General features: G+C 41.3%; 1 protein-coding gene across 1 annotated transcript in view; it reads right to left on the reverse strand.

Moving 5' to 3' along the window:
- Positions 1–1736: 1736 nt before the first annotated feature.
- LOC115830827 (POU domain, class 6, transcription factor 2-like) overlaps positions 1737–19412 on the reverse strand; it is a 51303-nt gene continuing 33627 nt past the window's right edge. The window contains exons 6-8 of the mRNA XM_030795617.1: positions 15163–15331; positions 6248–6416; positions 1737–2783 (exon numbers count right to left, since the gene is read on the reverse strand). Of these exons, the coding sequence (XP_030651477.1) occupies positions 2279–2783; positions 6248–6416; positions 15163–15331 (843 nt within the window). The 3' untranslated portion in view covers positions 1737–2278. The remainder of the gene's footprint in view (positions 2784–6247; positions 6417–15162; positions 15332–19412) is intronic.

Below are 19412 nucleotides of genomic sequence, written 5' to 3' on the forward strand. Positions count from 1 at the left end.
CTTCTCTTCGCAGGGAGCTTTTCTTGATGGAATTTGGAGCAGGTCCTAGGAGAATCCAAAATCTGTTTTAATCAATAAAGTTTTGGGTTTCTGGGTTGTCCATATTTGTGCAGTTTTTGAGGTGGTGAAAGGGGCTCTGTGATGTTGGCATTGAAGATCAAGTTAGCTGTGGTCCAGTTAGCATCGACTGGTAAAATGGAAACACCTTTACGAGTGACTTGTTCCACTTCCAGGATTCCTTTTAGAGTTTCCTTGCTGGTAGTCTTTTGATTGCTGCATGAATCATCGGAGGGGACAATTATACTGTAGCATTTACACAAACAGCAAAGGAGCCAACAGAAGAAACTCAAGCCCCCCGGGGAGAGGAAGTGTATTAGGGGAAGGAGATGGCATTTCTAATCAGTTGGGCAACTTGAGATTGGGTTTCTCTTTTTATGTCACAACTTACTTCTAGATAATACATTAGCATGATTATAAATTATGCATAAATATTTACATTTCAACAGCAAGCAAATTGACAGCTCTCTTTTGCCTGCTCCTTTAATGGAACACCATCTGCCTGTACCTGGGTGAAAACACCAGTGGCAGGTGCCAAGTGCTCACCTGCACAGCCGTCCTCACATCTCAACATGTCCTTCTTGCCTATTAGGTTATTGTGGCCCACAGATCTTTTAAGCTATTTTTTTTAAAGGAAATAATCCTCTAGTTCTCATATTGTAGGCTATTCTGATGTGTTAGATAAGCCCCTTCTATATTTTTTTCTTTTGGTGGAAGCTTCTTCAAACTTCCTTTCCCCTGAAGGACCTGGCCCCTAATTCCAGTTGTTTAAATTTGCCCACCACCTTTCTGCTCCATTTATATATCCCGAAGAGTAATTATTCCCCCTGAAAAAAGTCTGCCATCGCTATTGGAGTGAAAGAAGTAGCAGAAAAGATGAGATTAACAGGATACACGATGGCCTTTAATGATCCAGTTGCTATCACTTTCTTTTTAGCCTGTTTCTTTGTGTGTTTATGGGTGTGTGCATGCCATGTGTGTATTTGACTGAAATCTTGAGACATTTCTTTGGCTATCAGACTTCTGAGAGAAATTGCTTTGCACAGAAGCATAACATAGATGTAAGTATTGAACCAAATGTGCAGCTTATGTTTATATTACAAAATTAGTTTTGGTCAGCTCTCCATGTACGTGGCCAACAGACTGAGAAAAATCCCAAGCTCTGGTGTGGACAGTGAGCACAATTACAGCTTATGCCAGTGTTGACAGTTCATGGAGCAAAGCCCTAGTTATTTTGGAGTCTCTCTTGCATTTCACTAGGATCTGAGTGGAAAAGACACTGCTCCTCCCCACTTCTGTGGCCTTCCAGCAGACCCTGGGAGCCACGCACGAGGGAGATGGAGAAATGGAGGAAAAGAGAGAAATGCGAGCTCCATTTTCTTTTCTCAAACCCACAAGTCATAGTGAGAAAAAAGCAACAAATGCTTTGGCACACGATCCAGGATGCCCTCCTGTCAAAAAGAAAGACAAAGAAAAAAGACCACCCTCCCCACCACCCCCACAAAAAAAACCCAACAGTGAGCCTCACAGAATGGCTTCAACAATGGTGCCCACCCCATGGGTGGAGACAATAGATGGGAAAGATGGGAGAAATCAGGCTTCCTATTGTTCTGTTAGTACAAATGTAAAAATTTGTAACACAACTTTACGCGCGGAGAAGCGTAGACGAACGATCGCGTTGCAATGCCATGTTTCTGACTTTGGTTAATAGGTTTCATAGTGAATCAGCACTTAGTACCTGAAGGGGTGCAGTCCTTCCTCCAGGTGGCAGGCTTGTATTCGCTTTGAACAGGTCAAAGTTTTTGTTCCTTCGTTGTTGGTTTTTGGTTTAGTTTTTTTTTTTTTCTTTTTCCTTAAAATGTGTTCACATTTTCATAATATACAGAAAAAAGTACATGGTTATTTGGTTTGCTTTAAGTCCATTAAAAAAGTGGCTTTGGGGGAGACAGGTGGGGGAAGGGAACTATCCGACCACACACACCTTCAGTGTGGTGTATTCCTTGTTTAAAAATTTTCAAAAAATTTTCTTTTTTCCTTTTTGGAAAACCAACGGACAAGTAGAAACCATTCTGTCCACTTGGTAGTTTTCTTAGTCTTTTACTTACAAGGGTGATGATGACTGGGGCTATTTTTAAATTAAATTAAATTTTGTTGTTGTGGAGTCCCAAGGGTGGAGTTTAGTTTCTGTGAATTTTGCTTCTGATTATGGGTGGGCATCTCTTTAGGAGTTTTCTTCCAGAGAGTCTGTTAAGGGCTCCAAAGGGACTGCCGTGGCCGGCTCGTGCTGTTTTAAGCGTTTGATTGTGTTCTTCAGGGCTTGCCTCTTATTGCAGAACCAAACTCTAACTACTTCTCGGTCATAGTTCAGCTTCTCAGCAATTTCGGTCATTTCCTGCCCAGAGGGATGTGTGTTCTTCTCAAAGTGGGCATTGAGGATCTCAAGGGCCTGGGGTGTGAAGGAGGTGCGCCGCTTGCGCTTTTTGGATGGTTCACTCCCGATAAACTCGGTCAGGTTCTGCATACCTGCTCGATGGCGGGCCTCAGCCTCAGCCATCCACCGCTCAAGCACCGGCTTGATCTTCTGGGCACTTTTAGGGGTGATGTCCAGCTTTTCAAACCTGGCAGGATACAAAAGGCCAGGGTTCAGTTTGGCTGTCAGACTGCTAGCTATAGTGTTCTCTTGGGCTTCCTGTGGTAGGAAAAAGTGGCTTCTCAGGATGGTGTGTCTGGGGGGGAAAATTGAGAAAGAACAGTCTTACACTGAGTCCTCTGCCAGGGTGGGCCTCCTGCCTGCCTGCCTGACTGCCTGGCAGGGCGAATTCACTGCAGGTTAATAGCCAGCTGCAAGGTAGCCAGCCCTGCCCAAGCCAGCGCCCACCCTCCCAGCGTGCTCCATGCCAGACCATGCAAACCACACAGGTGCACAGACAGGGGTGAGGAGAAGCAGAGACAGCAGGATGCATGAGCTATCATAACATATCATAGGCACGCAAACAACTCACAGACCTTTTCCCTATAAACTCTGAGATCTAAGCATTTATTTTAATAGTACCAGCTCCGTTTCTCCAGTCCTCAGACTCCTGAAGGCAACAATTAACACTAGGAAGTGACATCAAAGATGACAGTTGTCACATTATTTCATTTAAAATGATTCTTTACAGGTTTTCCATTTGGCTTTCTTTAAATTACCCCCATTGACTTGGTTATAAAAATGTTATTGCTATTATCATAGTCACTGATGGCCATTGGGACTTTTTTATGGCTCTCTTTTTATCTCTCTTTTGTGTCTCATTTTGACTTCTCTCTTTTTCTCTCTCTGGGAACAAACAATTTTCACCATATGTAAGTTAACAACATGCCCTTTTTCCAGGTAAAACATAACCCATTGCTACTTTCCTGTTCTGGCTCAAACAGCTGGACACATTGTAATTACTATAAAACACCCCACCTCTGGGTGTGCTAAGGCCTCCTCCTGCCTTCCAAACACCATCCGGCGTAATGGTGTACTTTTGCACCAGGGCACCAAGCTGTGTTTAATGTGTGATATCTGCAAACGGTACTTGAATGATATCATTTTCTGTAAATGAGGTCTTCTATATATCAACTGCCGTCAGCAATTCTTTGCTACATTGACTTTAAAAAATATGAAGCGTCTCGGACAAAATTACATAGAGTGTTTTAAGAAGTTGCCCTGGTACCAAACTCACACTCACTCTCAATGAAGTACAAAAAAAGTAGGAATTCCTTTTATTCATTTGTTTGTTTATTCTAAATCCAAATTCACAACTCTCCAGTATGACAGCTTTGGATACACAGAATTCTCCTCTCCCTTTTACAGTGTCCCATGCTGTTGAAAAACTTCCGACTACAGAGTGTATTTTATTACAATGGTTTGTTCTCATAGAGCTAAACTGAGCCCATGTTACTCAGAATATGTTTTGTAAGGATGCTTGTAAAAGGACAGAAAAGGATAGGCTTTCTTTATGTGCCACAATCTTATTTTTGGCAGCACATTTTAGATCTCTTATAATGTGATAAGCAGCACAAACAGAATCAAATTTTAATTCAATTTCCATAGCATTCCCTTCCATGTAGAACTCAAGGGTTATTTGTTTATTTTTGAAAAACCCAGCTTCCAGTACTGGTCAAGGAGGGAAGGAGTACATTTGCTTTCAGTACAGAGTGAACTGATCATTAATGTTATTTAATGAACTTGTCCTTTATGGCAAGCTCCTCAAAAGCTCTCATTGTTGTGTTAATTTGCCACATACCACATTTTGCCATCGTTTGCCATAAAATCCCCAAAGCTTCAATATTTGATAGCGTGACAACAGGCTTTACAGTGTCAAGGCACGAGGGGACAGAGGTTGTGATAGGGCTGATCAGTGTATTGGTAATGCTTTTTTCTCTGTGCCTCTGATAAGGAGGGATTTAAAGCAGCTCCTAGGAGTCACTGCAGCTAATGAGGGACAAGCGATGCCTGAGTGTGCAGGCTCCAAAGCAGGTTCCTCACCACCCTTTGAATTCACTTTAATTGTTCCAATATAAGATCTCGGTCTTTCTTTCTTTTCTTGGTAGATAGCTCCTAAAATGACCTCACTGAAATACTGGAAGCTAGAGAAAGGCCCAAAAGTCAAGGCATCAGACATGTTCTATTATACTAGGAATTCCCAAAGTCTCCACATTTCAGCCATAGCTTTTTTGACCTCTCTCTGAGGTAGACTTTAGAAATCAACATACTTGATTGGGAATGCCCAAGAAGTGCTAAGTGTATGAATTAAACATTAGCCAGCACTTATATCAATAAAAGGAAATTTTAGTTTTAGGACTAAAAATAAGCTAAACAGGAATTTACCACCAATAGAAAATTGGCAACAACTTAAAAACCTGTGGCTGCCTTTATCCCAAGGCTGTCAAGATGAAACAAAATTAACGTTTCCCAACAGGGAGCAATGGTATTCATATCATGGATGCTGTTTGTTAGTGTTGATGCTTCTGTACATGTTGTTTGGAATAACATATACAAGCCTTGAAACAAATTTCCCAGCAGTAGTATCCTTGTACAGACTGAATAAAGGTTATTTTCTACAGGGAGGTATCTTATAAGAAAAAACAGTAGGGGAGGCCATAGAAGTGAGAGGATCCTATGGTGCTTTTTGTATTTAACAACAATCAATGGGTTTTATGGAAAATCATTGAGCAAAATGTGAGCTGCAAGCTACTACCCCATACTGATGTTATTTATAACCTTAGTCTTAAACTGCAGGAAAAGTACACTTCCGTCCTTTGGGGAATACATTAGAAGTATAAAGAGCAGATAAAAAGACAGCATTTCATGGATCACCAAGAATAAAATCCACTTAAATAAGTTTAGAGTTGGTTTCTTGGCTTTTCCTGATGGAGGAGGACTCATAAGGTATTGCCCAAGAGGAAAAAGCTCTTACCAAAGTGCCTTTGTTACCTCATGCATAAACATGGGATTAGTGCAACACACACATGCATGCACGGGGCCTGCTTCTGACCACTTAACCCAGATCAACTTGAACACAACCAAGGCCAGATTCTGTTATTCATTTATTTAATTTGCGGGAGATGAGCAAGGTTAGGCCAGATTCTCACTACCCTTTTCTGAGCCATTTAAAGCAGCCACCGCTTTTTTTATTTTATTTTTTATTTCTTATAAATGTGCCTTTAAAGCTGTGTCTGGGAAGGCAAGTTAAAACCTTCAAGGTCACAAGATAGTTAATTTTTTTTTTAAATGTGTGTTTTCTTGGAAAATCCTGATAGCCATCTCTGGGCAGAAATAGCGAAGGCGTTAACACAAATTAGGAATGGCAGCTTTACAACATTTGCTCAGAATATCTATGTGCAGACAAAGTCGGTGGTTCTCAGCTGCATAGGAGTGTGGGCCCAGCAGGAAGGCCCCTGACCCCAGGGTAGTGTATTTCCAATGAGACTGCCTTGGAAGTTCTTTGTGAGTTGACAGGAGTTATCAAGCCAGGACCCCCAAATATGCTTCAGCAGCGTCGTTTGCATCAAGATCACCAATCCCAACATAAAGCTGCCCCCAAACTTTATTCCCACTCTCTGCCCCTCCAGCTTTGCCCACCCGACGAAGAAAAGCTGAACCGCAAGAACAAATGAGGCCCAGGTCTGCTAGAAGAGGTGACAGCATGCAGGCGCGGGTTACCTGCAGATGGCCGACTGGCTGTACGCGGGGCCCTCTGTAGCACTGAGAGCCTGTCCCACCTGAGTCTGGGTCAGGCCAAGGGACAGGCGCCGGATTTTAAAAGCTTTGGCAAATTCTCGGATCTCCTCCAGATTAACCCCATCCACCTCACCCGCTGCCGTTTGAGGATCTGTGGAGATGTTTTTAAAAATAGGATCAATACGTCAACACACAGCCGAGCAATATCTGTTTATTACGGTTTATAAGAAAGTGGCTCTCTTTAACAGCAGAGCAGTGAGGAAACCAACCTCAGAGAATGTTCTCTTTGTCTCCCAGGTGAGACACCCAAGACTCCATCCTCAACTCATTACACCTCCACAAATCATCCTTCAAGATGTTTCTGTCCCAGATAAAACCACAGCTTGTTCACACTGCCACTTCCCCAATACCAGAGCATGTTCCTTAGGGCTTAACAAATAACAGCCAGCACTGGGAGGCACTTGCTATGGGGATGCGACTCCATTTTGCCCACAAATATGTTCAAATATTGTGCAAAAATATAAAAAGGGAAAGGTTTCCATTTGAAATGTTTTAATTAGTATATTTAATGCTAAAAATTGCTCTTGAAGAAAATAGTATTTTGTATTTTTCTTTCATCTGATCGCCAAAGCAGCCAGGCTAACAGCTAGGCTAACAGATGATAATGTTGCCTAATTTCTTACGTTCACATTAGTCCCTCAGAAGGGCATGCTTATGAAACTGCGAGAATGATATTGTCTTTTTCCCCCCCATAGCAGTTTACTGACACAGACACCTTTGTCCCCTGAAAGGGCACATAATAAAAAATGCCTACCACAGGAAAGCTCCTTTGGTGCCGGATAACGCGATCAATTTAGGACTTATCAAGGGAAATGACACAACAGCTGGAGAATGAAACTTTTCCCCCCCTGGCTACTGATCCCTGGATAAATGAAAGCGTACACCAAGCTGGAGACAGCACGGGTTGGGGATGGTGGAAGATTTCAAACTGCTACTCAATCCTGCCTGTAGTGAAGCCATTCTCCCTGTGAGCTCACTCTATTGTTCTTCACCTCATTCCTCGGACTTAGGTGAAAAGTTTTTCTCTTCCCTTTTCTGCACAATAGCCCATCAATTTCAGTAAATTTGAGTACTTGTCCAAGGACTGTGGCAGACTATATTACTCTTCTGGGCTGAGAACTATGGAAACTCTAGTTGTCGTGAAACAAAACAAAACAAAACAAAACCCACAAAACCAGAACATTTGCATGCCAAAGGCTCATTTTCAAGGACTTTTAAATAAAGATGTTAATATCTGTGGGCAGCTTGGAGCTTCATGTACAGATTTTCTCATTACTGGGGAGGAATCTTCTCCAGCCTAAGGAAAATGGACTCTGTCAACAGAATCAGCAAAACAGGTATAGATTGTCTTTTATCTTCACATTAAAACAACAACAACAAAAGTCCTGTAGAATGTCATTACTCATAATTTTGTTGTAGAAAGATTGGAAAGTGGTACAACTACTGCAATCAGTCTTAAGTATTTTTGAAAAATAACTTCTGGGAGTCTGGAGTGGAGGGAGGGGCAATATCAGAAACAGTTCCAGCCTCTATGGAGTTTACAGTTTATAGGGGGTTGGCATCCAACGTTAATGCAGAAGAAACAATTAGAGAAAAGTATCAGGCAGAGTATCATCAAGAACTAATGATATGACATCCACACCGGGTGTGCAGAGACAGGAGAGAGGAGAGGAGGGAGGATTCATCTAGGTCTTCCCAATGGGCAGCTTTCAGAGAATGAAGGAGCCATATAGTCTGGTCAGTGGTGACAGCGTGCACACAGGCAGAAATGCAGGGAAGAGCAGGGCACCGTGGGGACCTGTAAGGTTGGTAGGGTGAAGCAGGAGTTCGTGCTAGGAGTAGTGAATATTTCAGTGTAGCACATTGAGAATCTATGAGCACGGGCGGGGCAGGGGTGGGCAGTGACTAGAAAACTGGTTTGACTGTTAAGATGAATGGAAATCCTGTTTTTTTCTCCCAAAACTACTCCTAGAAGGCAGGCAACCCTTGGCTAATGAGATTTGTTCGGGTTGTCCCTAGCGGAGGCTGCGCTCTGGATTCCAAACCCCACGAGCACATCAGCCTGGAGCTGCTTCCGGGCTCGCTAAGGATTGTGGGAGCTCACTTCGGCAGTCGCAGTCTCGAGCCCTTTTTTTCTTTCCCCGTGAAAAAAATCCCTAGAGCAAAAGTTGCAAATGAGCAGTGCGCAAATAAAACCCAGCTTTCCTAGTGTTTACATAAAAAAAAATTACTTGCTAACATGTAAACATTTATTTCTAAAGGAAAATCTTCATTTCCCAAATTCTTCTGAAATGTTAGAAGATTTGGCTGCCCCGGATGTACATTTGCACTTGGTAATGTCCAATGGGCTGGAACTGATTCTGGCTGCTCTTTCAGCTCCTCCTCATGTTCACACCACCCAGCCTCCAACCTGCTGCCTGCTCAGCCCGTTTTGTGACCCTGCGTTTAAAGCATGCGTTTCCAATGAGGCTGATATTGGTTCTGAGGGGGAGGCAGGAAAAGTCTTAGTACAATGGTGTGGTCCCCCAAAGGGCCATAGTACATTAACAGAGCAGATGTGCAATATATCTGTGGTATTCAAATGTTATGGGGGGCGTGGGGTGGGGAGGAAGGAGGGCAATTAAGATAAAAACAAAACAAAACAAAACAAAACACCTAAAAATGCTCCTTGCAGGGGGAGTGGGGTGATAATAAAACAATAGCTGAGAAACTCTGGTTTAGAGCAGAGAGTACAGAATGGTATAGTGAGAGAGGGGTCTGGCCTCTCTGAGAGAGGGAAGAAGGGTTTGGCAGTCTTGCAAGGGTGTGAGCATGGAGGTTTGAAACTGAAAAAATGGAAAGCCAGAGACGTTCCATGTAACAATATCACTTTTAGGACTGTGATTTTCTTAATTTGGCAGGTATAAGAGTTACCGCTTTGGGCCCAGGGATGTGCATTTTTAACAAGTAACACAAGCGATTCTGATGCAGGGGATCTGCTAACAACTACAGAAAGAAATCCTCCTTTTGGCCCTGGCTTGACCAAGTCTGAGTGTGGCGCCCTCTGTGTGCCATTGTCTTTACTGATCCTTTACCATTATTCAGCAGGCTTCACTGCATAGAAAACTTGCTCTCTCACCTGTATAGGACTGATGGGCCAGACAGGTCTGTTGAGGAGGGGCTCCGGAGCAGGCATCCCACCCTGGCCCTTTCCTTACCCGACTGTCACTAGTTATGGCAAGTGGCCAAGATCTGGGAATCAGCGGGCTGGGAAAGTAAAATTTTTGCCTTTATTAGCCCCATCTCTAGATCAGCTAGATTCAGTTGGATTAACCAGTATGTGAGGGGCAGGTCTTTAATCTGGAAGGGTTTCCATGGTCTACCAAGGCCTATGTTGCCACCAGACAGTGGCACAGGATTGGGCAGCCCAATGACTTGGGATGACATTTTATGTAAATGTGTCCTCTCATCTTTCTTCCCTTACTCTGCTGTCTCTATTGTTTACGTGTCCTTACTAGTTCCTTGAGACTATCAACTAAATCTGTATGTGTGATCATGCAGGCTGCTTTTTGTCAGATCACTGACAATAACCAGAGTTGAAAAGGAAGCTGTGAACTTTTAGCCTGTGTGCATTGATGGTGTTGTGTGGATTATCAAACTTTCACTTTAAAGCTCAGAGGGATGGAAGCCTGGGCTGCTGAGCCCAGTATCTTCCATGAGGCCCCCAAGAAAGAGTTATTCCACCAGGAAATTGAATTCCTTCTTCTTCCTCTGACAGTTTCCACTCTTGTATTTTCTCCTGGTTCTACTTAGCTCCGTGATAAAATAGAAATTCTTATGAAATTTAAACAGGGTGATGGTCTATTGGACAAAGTAGCATCTCTCTGCAAAATTTGTTGATTGCCAGAGGTGAACACTCAGATTTCTTTATGTTAGTGTTCTTATCCATAAAACTCAGATGGCAAAATATTATTGTTACCGTTTTGCTCCATGGGTTCTAAGACTATAAAAGTCTTCCCGTTCAAAATGGGGTCCACTTCTAGATAAACATTAGCTTTACCCTGATTACTACATGTGGGACTTGTCTTCACACTTTGGGAGAATTCATTAGATGCTGTATGTAAGATGTTTTGAATTCATCAAAAGACTAATGCTCTTTTTTTAATCCCGAAGTTTCTGTCCTAAACTCTTGAGGTTGTTTCCCTGGGAGAATAGTTTCCCTTCCTTAAGGAATATATACTTTTTGGCTTGAAAAGGAGAAATAAGAGGTGACTGTGATAAATAGAGTCCTCCCTGGAATGCTCCCTCAGCTCAGAATTTCACATTCTGTCCTGGGATAGGTCAATCTGGCTTTCTGTCATCTATTCTCCTGGCTCTGGGGAGGTTGGGTTCATTTTAAGGATGAATCTGAAGGCCACCTTGATGGGAACTTCAGGTAAAGTCCTCAGATCTCTTACAAGGTGAATCCAGCACTTTTAACCAGCTCTAGGGAAACTCAATCTTGGGTTTCTGTGGAGGGTGGAGGAAATGACATCTTTTATAGAAGCTTGCTCCAGATTATATGAGCCTGATATATTAAAGACAGGGCCAGAAAGTAATAGCAATGATGGCCAGGGTCCACCCTGAGTCCGACACTTGATCAACTTATAGAGGAATTAACTGGCCTGGGGACTTAGGCTAACATGGCATTGAAAATTGGCAGTGACTCATAAATATAATGATGATGTTTCCAAAATCAAGCCTGGGATGCATGGACTGAAAGTAAAAAAGATTTTCATGGGTGCTAAATGCAAACTGTGTGAAAACAAACCTGCTTTGTAGAATCTGGTTGCGTGGTCACTGGGTACATACTGAATTGAATGCTCAGGATGCATCAGAGTTTTGCTTTATTTTGCTGTTTGTTTGTTGTTTAAATTTAGCTCCTTCCCACTCTTAGCCCGGGCATCAATGTAAGGTGCTGCTAAATGGGTTGAATAGTCACCATGCATCAACATCATCTTTCTATGATTCCTGATTTGTGGGATTGTTATGAGAGTAATATACACCTTTAAAGAAGCTTCCAAAGGTATGAATTAATTAACTATCTTAGTAAATAGCTGTCTGCTTTTTAGTGCTATTCTCACAGCAAATAATGGGCATATTTACCACATATTTCTGAGAAATAGGAAGCCATCTGGGAGTCTGCAATGCAATTTGGGAGAACAGGATTTTTGCAATATGGTGACCTCTTTGGGATGTAGAAAATGGCATGGATTGTGAATCAGGGGTTTCACTGTGCTATATGCCATCAGCATGCAACTTTAAGTTCACTTTATAGTTTTGTTTTTTTCTCTGGAACTAACTATAAGTCATTTGGTGTCTAAGGATCAAGCTTAGGTGTTTAGAAAATGTATACTGGAAAAAAATCCAGCAAGTAATCAGAACCCTAAATCTACCTATTTCTAAGCAGTGCACTGCAAATCTTAAACCTAATTGGGACATTTGTCAAGTACTTGTTTGACTTTTCTTCTTTCTAAAAACCCTGATTATAAGAACTATATCCACCTCTGATGATTATGGAGACTGAGCAAGATTTAACACAAGGCAAGGTGTGTAGGTGCTATAAATAAGTATTGTGCAGATTTTCTAATAAGTATGCATCTTTGGTAATTCTGAGCCCAGACGTGCTGTTCTTTGCATATGAACATCTTGTATCATTACTAAGGTATTAACCCAGCATTCTCTTGCTTGTAGTGGGCAAGACTTTTGTATGATCCACCTACTCTAGTTCATCTGGCATATGGCAGGTTAGCCAACACTAGGATGACAGTCTTTGACAACGACATGGAGGAGTCATTGGCCATGGTTTTGACCAAAGTTTTGGTGATATTGTGATGTAATAAGATATATATATATATCCCTGGTCTTCATCCTTGGTTCCTGGCACAGAGCTCATAAGACTTTTATAATTTCCTAACAAATAGGGGTGCTAGGAGCATCTTCTGTTCTAATATTTAGTCTTTGACCCCACTTCCTGACACAGAGTTCCTAAATCCTTTGGAATGTCCTGGATGATAGGAGCATCTTTTGTTCTAATGAGGTGACTCTTAGGGGCTCCTGGATAGCTTCATGGTAGTGGCTGGTCATCAGAAAGACAAAGCCATGATTAGAAGCTTGAAGCTTTTAGCCCCACCTCCATTCTTTAGGGAGAGAAGAGGGGCTGGAGATTGAGTTAATAATCAATCATGTCTACATGATGCAGCTGCCACAAAAATCACTAAGGTATGGAATTCGGAGAGCTTCCAAGTTGGTGAAAACATCCACATTCCGAGAGAGTGGTGCACTCCAACTCTATAGGGACAGAAATTCCTGCATTTGGAATCCTTCCAGACCTTGCCCTGTGTACCTCTTCATTTAGCTGTTCATCTGTATTCTTTATCATATCCTTTATAGTAAACCAGTAGATGTATTTCTCTGAGTTCTGTGAGCCATCATAGCAAATTATGGAACCAGAGTGATATGATTCATGTACTATTCATTCTGTAGTTGGTTTTGAGACAGAAGGGATTTAACTAAACAACATGCTCAAAATTTGTGGCAACTCTACGTCCAGCAAGGGGTTAGGGCAAAGTGCGACCCCTAGTGGTACTGTTAGACTCTGCTGGCCTGCAGAGAAAACTGTGGAGCTAGCATGGTGTCATTCAGTTTCTGCATGTGGGTTTGAAGTTTCCGGCTTCAATTGCATATGGTAAAAGAGTCTCTCTTTCCCAGGTCTATATATTTCATACCAAGGATATGTAATATGGTTCACTCGTCATAAACCTAGAACTTATATGTCCCACTGGCTACTGTGCAATGAAAGTTCCATCTGGCCCATTAAAGTATCTCTGTTAGTGATTTCCGAAAAAGGCTAATCCTTCACTGCCCAGCTGTGACAAGTGACTAGAGAGAACCCAGTTCTATCCATCTGACTGTCTGCTGTCTGCCCATCCACTCATTCATCTTTCTGTCCATCTTACACATATTAACTATTTACCTTGTGCGAAACACTGTATTAGTAGGAGGTTGTTCGTACTTCTTTTTCATATTTAACTTATTTCTTCTCTGTAAGATGCTTAACTTTGGTTCCTTTTCTTTCAGGACCAAAGCTTAACAGTTTATCCTAAATTTATGACCTTGCTGCCATTTAAAAATGGAGTATTTTGCAGAAACTTATACAGAATATTGAATTGTAACAAAGTTTTACTCTTCCCTAGGAAAAGTTTTTTTTTTTTTAATTAGGGGAAATCTGGCTATAATTAAATTCACTTTATCCTTAACTTTATGCAAGTCAGACTAGAGTTTCTGGAGAGGGTTGTATATCTAAACAACCTAAAATACAGTTGATGGAAAATGCATATGTATCCTGAAACTCTGGTGTTGACCCATCTTTAAGATCAACAGCATCCAGGCTAGTCTGGTGAAGTGCCTGGGCATTTTTTCTTTTTTTGAGATGGAGTTTCGCTGTTGTTGCCCAGGCTGGAGTGCAGTGGTGCGATCTCGGCTCACTGCAACCTCCGCCTCCCAGGTTCAAGCGGTTCTTCTGTCTCAGCGTCCTGAGTAGCTGGGATTACAGGCACATGCCACCATGCCCGGCTAATTTTTGTATTTTAGTAGAAACTGGCTTTCATCATATTGGTCAGGCTGGTCTCGAACTCCTGACCTCAGGTGATCTGCCCGCCTTGGCCTCCCAAAGTGCTGGGATTACAGGCATGAGCCACTGTGCCCGGCCTACCTGGGCATTTTAACATCTTTCCATAATGCCTCATTCCATTTTCTTCCCTACCCACAAGCATCTTTCTTGCCTTAATTATCAGTATAATTGAATATAGACATATATGTATGTAATTATTTTTCTTTTTTGAGGAGGATTACTTGTCGGGGAGGTCATGGCAACCATCCATTTTGTTTTAAGAATTGCCCCATGATATGTGAGGATCCTACTGTTCCTGATGTAACAGGTCATTCATGACACTTGACCAAACACAGATCCTCACGTGTCCTCATTTTATGGCACAGATGCCTATGCAGGCATCCATAGCTACTGGATTTTTGGTCCCTGGTGAATTGCAATCTATGCACATGTTCCATAGTTTTATATATAAGTAAAAACTGCATTAAAGGTGACTGACATTAAATCAGACCATTGTCCCATCCATCTTAACATGCTGTTATTTGCATGTGATAAATATACTATCTATCCCTAGGGCCAAATACCATTCTAAAAACTATATATACATATATATAGGCTATTTAGGGAGACAGACTTGCAGGTTTATCCTATTTTATGAATGGTTGTTCAGAGATTTCTCATCTGATTCCGGCCCATGCTGCTTCCCCCACATGCCACTTGAGGTGGCTTATTGTACGCACACACCCACCCGCCCACAGGCATGCTCTCTTTTATTTCCTCTGACACCTACAAATAGAACGGCAGGGGACTTCAAACACACAGAAAAGCAGCTTGACCTGCCAGCTGAGTGTCTGTTGTTGGTTATTTCAGTTGTGAGCTATGTGGCTCATGCCCTGAAAGCTGATCAGTTGCTACCTTCTGAAGTGGCAGGACTGACTCAGCACATCAGCAACCACTTAAGATGGAACCCGGTCCTTGATAGCCACTAATTCAGGGAGTGTGCTTTGGGGACCTGCTTCCCTAAGGAACCATCTGGTCCTGGGGCGGACTTCATCTCAATATTGACCTAGCAGTGCCAGGAAATTCCTGTGCAGGGTTGAGAGAAAGAGAGAGCAAGAGAGAGTGAGAGAGAGACAAGAAGGAAGACATTGCAAATAGGCAACAAGAAGGCCACCATGATTTAAACCGAGCCAGAAAGGATACTTACTGCTGACTAACTGGCCCACGCTTAAAGCTGAAGAAGAGGAGGATGAGGAGGAAGAAGAGGAAGCCTGCCGGACGGGACTTTGAGACATGGATGCTTGGCTGTGAGCCAGGTGCAGAAGGTTGCCTTGGGAGGCTGCTTGACCCACTGACGTCTGGGAGGGTTGGTGGAGCTACATGAGGGGATGTAAAAAAAATACACAAATGAATGAAAAATTAGGGGGAAAATGCCAGGGAACAGAAGTTTCATCTGGGGGTGAATCATTTTATTTCCAAGAATATATACTTCTCAGGAAGAGTGCACACCCTACACAGCAGGCAGGCATTTTTTTTTTTTTTTGTAGAGCACATATTGCCACTTGCTTGACAGGCATTTTATTAGTAATTCTAAATATATTATTAATTCCCCACTTGGCTTGTTAGAGCACCCAGTTTTCTACATTTCTAGACCCTGGCATGTGGCTGGACCTTTCTGTCTATTCATACAATTACAGCACACTTGACAGGCTTCTCAAGTAAGTATAGATAAAATATAACACCATCAACTCAGATTGGGAAACTAAAACTTAAAGGTGTGGCTGTACCCCACCATTTTATCCTATGTAACTGGTATTTTTAGAAAAGTTCCAATGTAGGCTGAGTGTGTGTGGGAACTTCCTCCTCTTACAGACTCTAGAGTCTGGATGGGTTTCTGTGGAGTTGATAAAAGGCTGTCTGATATCCTAAGGAAAATTCAGAAAGAAGACGGGGAGTCAGAACAAAAATATCCCATAAGATTTCTAGTTCTCAGTCGTTACTTTCTTACTCTGGGCCGGCCACTGTATTAAGGACATTGACTAGTTTTCCTATCAGCCTGTGGTGTGGGTACTATTTCCACCCCTCTCTCACAAACAGGGAAGCTGAGGCACAGAGAAGCTAAAGGATTTTATAGGTTCAGCCAGCAAGTGCAGAGGAGCTGGTCTCTGGACACATGAAGTCTGACCCTGGGACCCGAGCTCTTAGTTATGATGCCACAAGGAAGAATTAATTTAATTTTAAAAATTGTGTGTGTGTTAAGGAAGGTTGTCTTTATATCCATTTATTCATGATTCCTCTACAGGTTGTCAAAGGACTGTTGCTCTGAGAGGTGAGAGGAGCTCAGCTGAGGAGAGAAAGGAGAGAGGGAAGGGGAATGCTTGCAGGTTCTAGGTCTACTTGGAGGCCCAGGAGGGATGTCTCTCCATCATTTTTTTTTTTCTCCTGGAAAGCTGCCATAAGGGCAGGCCAGGACCCCAAGCAGGTAGACAAGGAACCTCAGCATTAGCCACCTTTGTTGATTGGACATAGCACTTTTTGGTTTGTAAATGCTTTCATATCCATCTTCATTCTCACAGAGGTGTAGCAAGGCTTTTGTAAAATGGAATCAGCCTGTGAGTAGAATTAGGTCAGGACCTCAACTCTGGTGGGAGGGAGAGCTACCCCCAAAACAGGCACCAATCTGAGAAGGTCTACCACCTTGTTAGCACCTAAGAGCCAGCCTGGGGAGTTTCAACTTCATATTTGTCACTGCTTTCCCAGTGTGTGTGTGTTTATTTTTTCATTCAACTTTATTGAGATATAATTTACACATAATAAAAAAAACCCGTTTTAAACATAGAGTTTGATGAGTTTTGTCAAATGTGTACACATGTGAAGCCACCACCACAATCAAGATATAGAAACTTCTTATCATTCCACAATGTTCCCTCCTCTCCTTTGTCATCAATTTCCACTCAACTCCCTGCCCTAGACAGCCACTACCCTGATTTCTGTCACTCTGGATTCATTTGTCTGAGTCCAGAAATGGAATCATACAGTATGTACTCTTTTTGTATCTGGCTACTTTTGCTTGGCATACTGTTTTTGAGATTCATTCATTTTGTTGCATGCCTTGGTAGTTCAGTTTTTTTTAATTGCTGGATAGTATTCCCTTCCATATCATATACAAATATGGTATATTGTTTATGAATTCATCTGTTGGTGGGTATTTGAGTTGTTTCCAGTCTGGGGCTATGATGGATAAAGGTGTTATATAAACATTTATGAACAAGGCTGTCTGTCTACTTGTGTTTTTGTTTCTCTAATGTAAATACCTAGGAGTGGAACTATTGGATCATACTGTAAATGCATGTTTAACTTTCTTAGAACCTCTCAAACTGATTTCCAAAGTGGTTGTACCATTTTATGTTCCCACCAGCAATGTATGAGAATTCCAGTTGCTTCACATTCTCGCTAACATTTAGGATCATCATGCTTTTTAATTCCCTAAAGTGTTTTTATCAAATTAATATTTTTCCTTCAAACAATTGTTAGGGGCTACTCTAGAAATGTGCTTAAGGAGCTACTTCTCCTTCTGGTCCCCTGTGGTAATAATTAATAATGGCGCTCCTACTCACATGGCATTCCTATGTAGCGATGTGCCTGGCAGGATTATGTGAAGTAAATAACCAGCCTACGTGGCTGCTGAACATTAGAATCCAGGCTCCCACCCCATAACGCAGGGATCTTCCCAGGAAACCACTTTGTGCCTCCTACAGAATTGCCTGCAGTTACATTTCAAGTGAACACCCGCATTGTTGCTCAGCTATGCGAAGTAGAGGCTAGATTACAAACCACAGACAGTTACAATTGACATGGGATCCCAAATTAATATGCATCAAGCATCTGCCAAAGGTAATTAGCCAAACTGCTGAGCACATAATCAACAATTGAATCCAGTAAATTTTATACTGTAGGGACACATATTAAAGATTAAATCTATTTTTAATTTGCTTAATAAAGTGTGATGGATATTTGCATGTCAATCTACCCCCTATAACGTATTGAGTTGTCCTTCTAAATACTGTTACTTGGCAAAAGCTTTTTACAGTTTAGAATTACTGAATCATTAGATTGTCTTCAGTTTTACCATTGCATCAATATTTTATTGGCCCTGGGTGTGGTAAGGAACCATCAAGGAACTGGAAAAGACACCAATTTAAATATTTCTTCCTCAGACACAACACAGTAAAGAAAAAAGTACTAGGCTGCATTCTTGCTTAAGAGTCACTAGAACAAGATAGGGCTTATGCATTAAGCTATGCAAGAGAAGAAATTTGAGATGAAAATAAAATAATTATTTTAAGAACTTGTTCCATGTCCATACAGTCAAAAGGAGAGTCAAAAGGAATCTAAGATGTCTAAGAATCTAAGAAAGATATTTTTCTTCCAAAGTAAATAATCATTTCTTTTAGGACATTGGGGTCCTGCTTACCTCTAGAGTTCAACCAAACAGTTCAGAAAAACCAATACAAATTCTTCAAATTTCTTACTTGTCAAGGATCAAGAAGATTATATAAGCAGTGGCATCTCAATGGAGCCCATAGGTTTCATTCCAATTGCCAGTGTAAATGTGTATCTGTTAATTCTAGAATCATTTGCAAGCTCAGATAAAATAGCCTTCTGTACATGTCAAAATCAGCCCAGATACTAACCTCTCGCCTTCATAACGTCTTTCCTTAGAAAAACAGGACTTTGGAAGTACCACTTCTGTGACCTTCCATCTCTAAAACTGTAATTCTTTCAGATAAACTATGAAATATAGCACTATGTCATTGGGATTCTTAGTTTAATGTTTTTGGTGTATTAATCTTTAGAAATTTTATGCTTAAAATATATTTATGAAATAAGAAAAGACAAAGCAGAGATTTAAACTACTTTATGAAACAGCTCTGGGGTTCAATATAAAAATTTAATATATGCTAAATAGGCAACATTAGGAATATGTTACTTAATTTGACTTAATTATGTTGTTTTGGACACTGACTTAAGTGTAAAAATCATATATACTTGTATTGCATAACTATTGGCAAAAGAAATAGACATTTAAGTATTAAAACATAACTGGACACAAAAATTCGAATAATTTACCAAAAGAAAATGCAGGGAGTTGGGGAATAATTAAAAGCAGAAGAAAAAGTTTCTTTCCTTTCCTTCCTGGAGGGAAAGGGAAACTTAGATGCTTCTATAAAGGCAGATGTTTTATTACATTATCTTAATTTTTGAAAGGCCAAATATATGAGTAATGTTTACTGGATGCTTCCTACCTGTTTTTGTATATATTATTTAAAATCCTGGCAATAGTCCTCCTTTTTAGATATTGGTGATATCATTACAGAAGAGGAAACAGAGACTTAAAAACATGAAATGACTTACTTGGGATTACACAGATGGTATAAGTAAGCTTTGAATCCATGT

The sequence above is a fragment of the Nomascus leucogenys genome, chromosome 17, assembly GCF_006542625.1.
Source record: "Nomascus leucogenys isolate Asia chromosome 17, Asia_NLE_v1, whole genome shotgun sequence".
Classification (NCBI taxonomy): Eukaryota; Metazoa; Chordata; class Mammalia; order Primates; family Hylobatidae; genus Nomascus; species Nomascus leucogenys.